General features: G+C 41.6%; 1 protein-coding gene across 13 annotated transcripts in view; it reads right to left on the bottom strand.

Moving 5' to 3' along the window:
* Window positions 1-464: 464 nt before the first annotated feature.
* The window catches only part of TNRC6B (trinucleotide repeat containing adaptor 6B), a 142,481-nt gene continuing 131,903 nt past the window's right edge, over window positions 465-11,042 (bottom strand). For all 13 annotated transcript variants that reach the window (XM_084809896.1, XM_084809894.1, XM_084809897.1 and 10 more), the window contains 3 exons: window positions 7,329-7,399; window positions 4,172-4,311; window positions 465-1,365 (listed from right to left, as the gene is read on the bottom strand). In XM_084809896.1, the coding sequence (XP_084666022.1) occupies window positions 978-1,365; window positions 4,172-4,311; window positions 7,329-7,399 (599 nt within the window). In that variant the 3' untranslated portion in view covers window positions 465-977. The remainder of the gene's footprint in view (window positions 1,366-4,171; window positions 4,312-7,328; window positions 7,400-11,042) is intronic.

The following is an 11,042-nucleotide window of genomic DNA, read 5'->3' as shown; positions in this document are numbered from 1 at the left end:
ATGTCTCATTAGAGACAATACACTTCTAGACAAAACAGATCCCCCCCCCCCCCCACGAATCCCAAACTCCCACACTGGCACCCATCTCACCAAATCCTTAGGATATGGCAGTGTTTTGCTCTATGACAGGGTCAGAACAAGATCTGTACTGCACTGGATACCCTGTTGAAATAAAAATACCACCAACAGACGTATTTTAATACAGGTCAATTTGATTTTGCATCAGTCACAGGCACCATCATTATTCAGTTTAAGAGTCTAGCCAGATAGGTTGCTGACCAACAGCAATGCAGCTTTCCAAGACAGAAATGTGCACGCGTGTGCACACACACACACACACAATCATGCACACATACATACTCGCACAGAAACACACACACATGGGCAGTTACATGTGCCAGAACATACTGGTATATATCAACCAGCCAATCACAAAGTGTTTTTTTTTCCTTTTTTTGTTTTTTAAAGTGAGGCTCCGTCAAGTTTTACCCTCCCACCCCACCCCCAATTCTTTTGAACCCCACCCCATCTCAACATAGTAGACCTAAGGACGGAAACACACCCAGTGCAAACAAAGTTAAAAAGCTATTTTTCAGTATATATGTTTCTTAGCAACAACTTCCGTATAACATGAAAAAGTGAAAAACTAGAAACTAATTTTTTTAATTTTTTGTGTTTAGATTTAAATGGTATGTGTACTTGCTTCACATTGTCTTTCTAAGTTGGCGTTCATGATTCAAGTATTTCAAGAGTGATATGTTCTCTTTTTGGATTCATATTCCAAACGAAAAAACTGAAGTTATAAGGGAGGCAACTATGTGCTCAGACAGTCCTGTCAATGACCCACCTTTTTTCTCTCTCCATTTTCTTTTTTCCTTTTAAAATGTATTTATTGCAAGTTGAAAAAAAAGAAAAGGTCAAGTTAGTGCTGCTGCTGTTCCAAAAAAGGTCACGAGGTCAGAGTTGAAAGTTTAAGTTCAGATTGAATCCGACCCTCCGCCTAGAAGGTCTCCAGGTAGTAAGGGAGCAGGGCTTCCCATCCTGTGGGGGTCTTCTACACTTTGAACCCCCCATAAGCTTGAAGAATAATTTGGGGGACCCCATAATGAAGCACCAGCAAGGTCACCCCCACTGCTGCCACCACCACCGCTGCTCCACTGCCCAAGCCCTGTTGACCCACCAAAAAGATTCAAAGCAGGTCCAACTGGATCTGTCTGATTCTGTCCTGTCTCTAGAGACTGCCAGCCTGCTGCAGGTGCGCTGGGTGTTGCTGCAGGTGTAGGAGGCTGAGCTTGTGCCAGAAAGCGACTAACCTCCTCGTCTGTGGCAAACTCAGCCAGGATGGTAGTGTTTCCCAAAACACACCTACAAAGGGGGGAGAGTGAAGAGAAACAGAAGTCAACAAAAAAAGCAAACCAAAAAACATGAGCAAAAACCAGTTTTGAATATTGCATGTGAAAGAAACTACATAAATTAATAGGGAAAATCGGTGTGCATGGTAGGAAACAGTCTGAACGCCTGCTGCCTCCTCTGCACCTCTCGGGGCCCACAAACCTTACCTGGAGCAGGAAAAGAGAGGGCAACAGCAGTAAATATCAAGCACCCATGAATGTTTTGCATGTGCTCACATGGAATGCTTGCAAAAGATCAAGCTCCTTTCAGGGTGAGCACAGGGATGCATGTGCATCCTGCTAGTTGAGTGGTAGAGAATATACCACTCATAATTTGGGGTTAAGAAAATGTCTTACTGAAGTTACTCAAATTATGGTTCATAAACACTTGCATATGTGGCAAATAATGAACTATAGCAGACAGGGACATTACCTTTACAAGAGTTAGAAAATGACATTAAAATAGTGTATGCACAGCATGAAGATTTAACTCATTTTAATAAAAGTAAAGGTTCTCAAATAAAGTCATCTTTGTATTAAAGACTGCAGCTTGAATGCAAAGAACTACACAAGGCAATCTATTTGTGCAACAGGGCTTTCCTACCCCCACTTCCTGCTGCAGCTCCTTATGTTCCAGAAAAGCTGCTCTTGAGGGTCAGGGTATGGTATGCGATGCAGCAAAGGGGAATGGTATGCGATGCAGCAAAGGGGGCTGTAGCTATGGTCTATGTGGAACGGGCAACCTTCCTATATACACATGGAAAATCTTCCATTCATGCAAGGGGCACTTTGGATCTTTAACTGATCCTTAACAAAGGTATAACTATGTTGATAACTCTCCCCACATTTAAAGAAGGTACAGATAATTCTAAAAACTGCCAAGTCCTCAGTTACTCTGTGCTTGCATTCAGATGTCACAAGAAGCCATGGTTTGCTGTGACAGTAATGTGCTACTGCAAGTCTCAGGCTTAAACCCCCTTCTCTCCTCCCACTTCAAAGCAGTTTCATATCCCGGTTTAACTAGTTTTACTAACCTTCCCAAATATGGTTCCCTCCAGATGTTTTGGACTACATTTCCCATAATCCCTGATGATTGGCCACTCTGGCTGAGGCTGATGGGAATTGTTGTCCAAAATAAATGGAGGGAACCACGTTGGGGAAAGTTGTTTTATACAAACCACAGCTTCCCATATTCAGACAAACGAAAAGTGCCGTTTGTTCCAAACTGTGACTGCATGCTTTAGATTTCCTTTTGTTGTGAGCAGAGGAGGGGAAGGGGGAGCACATGAACCAGAGGCTTGTTGTGGCTCATGTTTGTAATGACAAACCATGCTTTGCAATTATGTCTAAATCAAATCCCTGACTAATTACATCTCTTCTCAGACCTAATCTCTTTAAAGCATTATCTAAACCAGAGAAGTGAACTGAAATATTATTGGAAACAGGCAAGTGACTACCTTAAACAGAATACTGACTGAAAATCCCTTTGAGATTCCTGTTAAAAATTAATTTACATTAACTTAAATTACTTTAACTGAAAGCTTTCAAAAGCTTCTGTAGATAACACTAGTTTAGATTTTAAACATTTTTTAGGAGAAAGATCATTTATTTACTTTTTCTGTTTGTCTAACTGGACAGTTTGCCTAAAAATGGACTTTGCTTAGAGTTCGGAACAGTTTAATTAGATAATAGAGTACTCCCCTACTTTCTTCACTTCTAGATACTGTGTAAGAACACAGAAAGAACCCTGTTCGATCAGATAAAGGATCTGTCTAATCCAGCACCCAGTTTCCAAAGTAGCCAGCCTGATGTTTTTGGGAAGCTCATAAGCAGGGTGTGAAGACAACAGTCCTTCCCCGCATTGACTTATCATCCGCAAAGATGTTTAATCCTCAGTGAAATCCATCTAAATCAGTTACCATCACCATATCTTGTAGTAGTCACTTTTATAACTTAATTGCATATTGTGTGACATACTCTCTTATCGGTCCTGAAACAACTGCCAATCAATTTCAAGTTCTAGCATTATGAGGGGAAAAATTTCCTTCCACTTCCTTGAAATTACAATTATTATAAAGCTCAATCATGTCCCAGCTTAGTCACTTTTTTCTACCCCCTCCTCCAACAACATTTTAGCTTTTCTACACAAAGAAGGTGTTCTAACCCTTTAAACATTTGGTTGCCCTTTTCTGTGCCCCTTTCAGTTCTATGATATCCTTTTTAAGATGGGGCTATCAGACCTGTCCTTAGAATTCCTAATGTAGCTGAACCAATAGAACAACAACAACAAGAAGAAAAACTATAAATCCACACAAATATTACTTTTTAATGTGAGAATCACAATTACCACCAAAACAATACTGTCTGGAAGAAGGTGGCCCTATAACAATGAACAAAATTGCTGATTTAAGCCCCAGCATTCCTTCATGACTTCTGGTTTAGTTTTAAAATGAAACTGATTGCCTTCAAAGACTGAAGATGAATGTTTGTCTGAAGCAATAAGTTTTGGGAACAAGTAAATGGAATACTAACTTGCCAGTGGGTTCCAACCATCTCCCTGTCCACACTCCAATTTTAACATCATAGTATGCTACTGTTAGAATATGTGCTCAGTTTCATCAATTACTGCAAGATAAAGGCCTTCAAAAAGAAAGGAACTACTCAGTATAAATATGTCAGTCATATCTGGGCGCTGAGTAGACAAAACACACACACAGGGCTTGCATCTCCTGATAAAATGAGTCTGTGAATGGCTGAAGAAGGTTGTTGGCATAACTCACATGTGCAGTGCAGTCTGGGCCTTGGCTGCCTCCTGCTTGGTGCTGTATCGGATAAGGGCGGTGCCTTGGGTCAGGTTCAGATGGAATGTCAGCAGTGGACCATGCTGCATGCAGATGGTCCTCAAAGTTGACCCATCAATCTTGAGAAGAACAGGAAACACAAACAGCAGGTTTACGGAAAGAAAGGGTCTGAGATTTTTAATCTTATATATCTACTTGAAATGGCATAATTAATATATAAAGCAATAATATCAGGCAATAGAGTATAAATGCCACAAGGTAAATAATTTGAACTCCTAAGATTGGCAAGCGACACGATGTCTGAGACCTTATAGCTATCCTCTTGATTTTGTGCAGGCTAAACATCAACAAGCCACTGTGGGAAATGACTCTCTTTAAGAACCCAGTATCAATTTGTCTTCTAACTTTTATTTTGTCGGCTATACCCATGCATACACTTTCTAGAATGGTTTATGATATAAAGCCTGAGTGTTCTGTAGGAACAGGCAGCTGCTCCAGGGTAAACTCTCTTCTCTTGAATAGGAGACAGTCTGTTCTCAGGCAACAGTTATGATGACAGCACTATGAACAATCTGATTCATGGCCTTGAAGAAGAGCATTATAATGTTCATCTGCTTAAGGAAAGAATAGTAACAACAGAATGTTATCATCATCATCATCATATATACTGATAGAGATCTCAGTTCACCAAGTGCCACTCCTTGAGTACCACCCAAGTACAAGAGCAAGATACTGGCATGCTCAAGGGAATCCCAAAGTTTGCAGAAGTACGAAATATTTAGAAACAAACTAAAGGGGCAACAACACCTATAAGCAGCCCAATGAGGGCTGAGCATGCTTAGTGGCTGACTGTTGGGGTGTGTGTGTGTAGACGGAACCATGCGAGAGGGGAAATGGAACTTATTTACTGATTTATTTTTTTTTTGCTAAGTTATACCTAGCCTTACAGTTTTACTCTGATTACCATCATATTCCCTGCATTTTATGTTTTTTTAATACCTAAACAAGAGATTTATCAACTTGATACTATTTGAAAACTGGAATTTTAAAGGCATGATTCACAAACCTTGGTATTTTGCACCTGCTCCCATTTTTGTTGAACTTTGTGGGACAGGAAAACTATCAGCATTTCCCTAGGTTGATCAAGACACAAGGTTAAGTCCAAATTTGTGTCCATCACACAGGATGCTACCAGGGAGATCTTATTCATAATGGGGGCCATAATCTATGTCTCTGGGACTCAAAGAATGAGAGGTGTAGCAAAGTAGAAGCCAACTAACATGATCTTAAGGACTATTGCCCATGCTGTGAAATTCTGAATGGTTTTCACTTTGGAGGCAGGACTGACTCCTTAGACAGGGTTACAGTACCTGCCCTAGATGCAGAAAAAAACTGTGTTTCTCTGAGAGGAAGAGTATTTCTCAGAGCGGATTTGCCAATTCTGATAGACCTGGACAAGGCTGACCTCCCACCTCTTATTAACCAATCCCTTATTAACCTTTTAAAGGTGGCATCTAGCAGTATAATAATTGCATGCCTTTCAGTTGTTGGTGTATGCATGCCTGTGCAGTTGGGTTTTGCATTCAGGCACTATCTCCAAGATGCTACCTTCTACAGAGTCTTGGAGACAGTCTCACAGTGAAACCTGCCCTACTTCTTTTCCTCTTTTCTTCTCCATGGTCCAGAAGTATGGGGAATGGCCTAGACCCTGTGTTCTGTACTTTGGCCTACAGTACCTACAGTATACCAATCAACACTATACAAACTGGTAGTGCTAGGACAAGCCTGTCTGGAAGCACCCAAATGCCCTTTCCTTCTTGATTACAAAATAAATGTTTGTAAAGAATTAGTCAATAGTTGTTATATTTTAATATATTTTATATATCCTATTTATAAGGAGAGATATACCAAGTCTTTACTCTGCTTGATTTTTATTTATCAGCTTAAGGACATGATAAATATGCACGTTTATAAAAACTCCATACAAATACAGTCTTAAAATAATTTTTGTATTAAAATTAAACCCCAAATATGCCAACATATGCTCTTAAAATAAACATTATTTCAGTTTCTTCATGGCCAACTCTTTAACAAAAGAGGATCAATTACAATTGTTCTTTTTCTTGTTACTGACAGACTCCTGCTTTTCAGAGACTGCTGAATCATCCAGATATTAATTAACGCTTAGGAAAATTTCCTTTTAATCTCAGCTGACACAAAGTTCTACCAACCCCTATGCCTCCCCTCCACTAAACACAGAAATGTAACAGTGCAATGTGGTGCAGCCTCTTACTCTGGCTAGAGAAAACGAATGGGTTTGGACAAGCTGCAGCAGCCGCAAGTGCCAGATTCCATATGCAAACCCCCCTCAGGGATTGTCGTGTTATGCGAACCTGGCAAGTGTGGGTTATGTGAGGGTTAATTCTTGCCAGGTTTGCACAACACAACAACCCTGAAACAGGGGTTGCCTATGCGACCTGGCACCCATGGGTGCTGCAGCCTGTCTGAACCTGTTCATTTTCTCTAGCCAGAGTAAGTGGCTGCATGCACCCCATACGCATCACAGCCTCACTGTGGGTTAAATAACTGTGGGTCGTGTAATGTGAACTGCCCCAATACTTGAAGATCCCAATATCCCATGAGTTGGGGACTCATTTTATTTGTGATTGGTATCTAGCAGTAACAACATAATAAACTGTTGAAACCAGGAATGCAAAATAATTTTGCATGGAGAAACTGAGACACAAATAAATGCAGGAGCAACCTTACTAGACTGCGTTTTTCTGGAAACAGCGCTGGAAACATTCTGTGGTTTCACTATGGAAACCACAGACAGAAAACTGGCAGTTCTGCCTATCCAGAAGAAGCTGGAACAGTAGTGATAAACACTATGTTTTGCATTTGCATAATTGTACACTTACCGAAGTAAACAAGCATTACAATTAATTAAAAAAAACAAGAATGACTTAAGTTGAAAGTGTGACAGTATGGTTTATAACAGGTACCTTATGTCCTAAACATATTTATCACACCAGTTAGCTTGTATGGGGTAAACAGAACTACAATGGTATTAAAAAGAGTCAAAATTCAGAATTTTCAATTTTCAGTAATGAAGGGGGACAGAAGATGGAAATACCTGTGGAGTAAGATTGTGAAGAACCAGCCAGTAGCTAGGACGAACAGATCCACCATCACTCCAGGTAGAGGCTGCAAATATTAAAGCAGCAGACATTTGGATGAGACTCAGTTAAACATTTGTTAAAACTCAAAACCAAAATGAATTTTAGGATTTACAGAAACTATTTCACTTGCCAAATTAAGCATTAAAGACAGGTTGCTTAGCTGTAACTGTTGTTCAAATGGTTATCTGTGCAGTCACGTATCTGGGTCCTGTGCTTGCGCAAACCAACATTTGGAACATTTTAGAGCCAGGCAAAAGAGCCAGCCCAACCCTCAGTACCCATGCTCAAAGGGGAGTGGCTCCTTCCTTCCCCCTCAGTTCTTAACCGACTGTCACAGCAGCTATATAAGAAAGCACGTGAGCAAGAGCAGGACAAAAACAACACCTGCAGAAGGTAAGGAGGGTGGATTGTTTGACTGCAGAGATGACCACTCAAAGAATAACAGTTATGGGTAAATTACCTTTCTTCGTTATGGTTTCTGCGCAGTCCCACATATGAGAGAACAGTAAGCTGACTTATTTGGAGGTGGGAACCACAGAGCTCAGCACAGCCCTTCCAAAAGAGGTATCTGCTCTTGCCTAAACATCCAACACACAATGTCTGGCAAACATCGACAGCTATGACTGAATAACAACCCAGCACAGCTCAGGGACATGGACTAGAAGGTAGGGAATCCACCCATCCCTACACAGATCCCTCTAGGAAAGTCTGAAGGGTCTCATAAAATGTGCATGGACCTTTGTCAATACAAGGAGCTGAGCCAGTTCACAGCAGATTTTGATAGCTGACAAAAGCTAAAGCAAAATGCTGAGTCAACATTGGTAGACCCTTTCTAGGGTCCTTAAAACAGATGAAAATTTGAGTTATTCCAGAACCCAGCTGTTCTGTCAACACAGAAGGCCAGAGCAAGACTGATGTCTAGTGTACGAAAACATCATTGTAACCTCAATTAGTGGTTAGGATAAAACAGTGGCAAGACAATATCTTGCCTTAAGTGGAAATTAACTGTCTATTATCTTTGAGAAATCATGGAGGATGGGTGAAGTGCCAGATGACTGGAGGAGGGCTAATGTTGTCCCTATCTTCAAAAAGGCTAAAAAGGAGGAACCTGGGAACTACAGACCAGTCAGTCCGACATCAATCCCTGGGAAAATTCTGGAGCAGATGATAAAGCAATCCATCTGTAAGCACCTTGAAAACAATGCAGTGATTACTTGAAGCCAACATGGATTTGTCAAGAACAAATTCTGCCAGACTAATCTGATCTCATTTTTTGATCAGGTCACCTCCCTTGTGGACTGTGGGAATGCTGTGGACATAATATACCTCGACTTCAGCAAAGCTTTCGACAAAGTGCCCCACGATATCCTGATGAGCAAACTAGCTTAAAGTGGGCTAGATGAAACAACTATCAGGTGGATCCACAGTTGGCTACAGAATCAGACTCAAAGAATGCTTCTCAATGGGATCTCCTCAAACTGGGGAGAGGTAAGGAGCGGGGTACCGCGGGGCTCAGTCCTGGGCCCAGTGCTCTTCAACATTTTTATTAATGGCTTGGAGGAAGAGGTGGAGGGAATGCTGATCAAATTTGCAGATGACACAAAATTGGGTGGGATAGCTAATTCCTTGGAAGGCTGAAACAAAATAAGTGATCTTGATAGACTGGAATGCTGGGTAGAAAACAACAGAATGAAATTTAATAGGGATAAATGCCAAGTGCTGCACCTAGGAAAAAGAAAACAAGTGCCCAGTTACAAGATGGGAGATACTTGGCTCAACAATACTACAAGCAAGAAGGATCTTGGAATTGCTGGAGATCACAAGCTGAATATGAGCCAACAATATGATTTGGCTGCAAAAAAGGCCAATGCTATTTGGGGCTGCATTAATAGAAGCATAGCTTCCAAATCCCAGGAAGTACTAGTTCCCCTCTACTCAGCACTGGTTAGGCCTCATCTGGAGTATTGTGTCAAGTTCTGGGCACCGCACTTTAAGAAGGATGCAGACAAGCTGGAGAGGGTTCAGAGGAGGGCAACAAAGATGATCAGTGGACTGGAAACAAAGCCCTGTGAAGGGAGACTGAAAGAACAGGGCATGCCTAGCCTTGAGAAGAGAACACTGAGGAGAGATATGATAGCGCTCTTCAAGTACTTGAAAGGTTGTCACAGAGAGGAAGGCCAGGATCTCTTCTCGATCATCCCAGAGTGCAGGACACAGAATAATGGGCTCAAGTTACAGGAAGCCAGATTCCAGCTGAACATCAGGAGAAACTTCCTGACTGTTACAGCAATACGACAATGGAACCAATTACCTAGGGAGGTAGTGGGTTCTCCCACACTGGAGGCATTCAAGATGAAGCTGGACAGCTATTTGTCAGGGATGCTCTGACTTGGATTCCTGCATTGAGCAGGGCTTTGGACTTGATGGTCTTATAGGCCCCTTCCAACCCAACTATTCTATGATTCTATGAAAGCTGATACCACCTTAGGTCGAAAAGATAATATGGTCTGAGCACCACCTTATCCCTGCGAAGAGCTGAAGTATGGCAGATAGTCTGCACTGTAGAAGTAATGGCCACTTGGAAAATGACATTGAATATGAGCAACCACAGGTCACAAATAGCCAATGGCTCAAAAGGTTTTGCTATCAACTAAATGAGGACTGCTGACAGGCTCCACGGAGGCAGGGGAGCTCAAACAGGAGAGTAGAGATTCAACAGACCATTAATAAACTGTTTCACCAATGGATATGAAAAACAGTTTGGTCATCAACAAGACACTGAAAAGCACAAACAGCCATCAAATAAACTTTAAGGGAGGAGAAAGCTGCTCCTTCAGATCTAAGGAACAGCATAAAGCATAATATACCAGCTACTGAGCATGAAAAAGCATCAATACTGTACTGTGCCACAAACCTAAGTAAAAAGACCACTTGGCTGTGTAAGAGACCTGTGTAGACAGCTTACATGCTCTGTCTCATTGGGAAGAAGCGCTAGGAATGGATCCACCATGCTATCAATTTGTGGTTGAGGAGATCAGGTTAGAGAATCTACTCTTAGCCCTGAAAGTGGAGGTCTGACACTTCCTTGGCCACCACAGGATGATGAGAATACAAACCACCTCATTTTGTTTTATTTTCATTACTGTCCTCATTATTAACAGGATTAGGAGGAAAATATAAACAAATGCTTCTCCCACTTGAAAAGGAAACTATTCCTCTCAGCAATTTCCTGCTCACACCCACCCAGCTGCCCATTGATGGTGTCTAAAACCACGATGTCCCCCAGTGATAGAACAGGCAGTGGGCTCCCCACTGTGCAAGGGTCCACTCATAGGAACAATATGAGGCGTGGTTGAGGTAGTCACCGGGTCACTCTCTCCACTATAAAACTAAATTGTCATAGGAGTGATGCAACTGTATGCACCAGTCCCACAATTCCAATACAAGGACCAGGAATCTTTAATCCTCTACCAACTTGCTTATTTATGTAAAGCATGGTGGCCACATTGCTGGTCACCTGGATGGACCAACACTCTGACAATGGCTAATAGTTTGAGGGCATTTATGTAAAACCTTGACTCTGCCTGGGAGCATGTGGCAACAATCGTGAATCCCACACAGTGCCCTCTCAACATCCCTGGCAAGATGTGCTAATAGTAACTATAGCT

The sequence above is a fragment of the Heloderma suspectum genome, chromosome 7, assembly GCF_057233095.1.
Source record: "Heloderma suspectum isolate Gila_16-S chromosome 7, 16-S_ref, whole genome shotgun sequence".
NCBI classification, from domain to species: Eukaryota; Metazoa; Chordata; class Lepidosauria; order Squamata; family Helodermatidae; genus Heloderma; species Heloderma suspectum.
The sequence above is the reverse complement of the archived record's forward strand: the minus strand, read 5'-3'. Positions and strand labels throughout refer to the sequence as shown.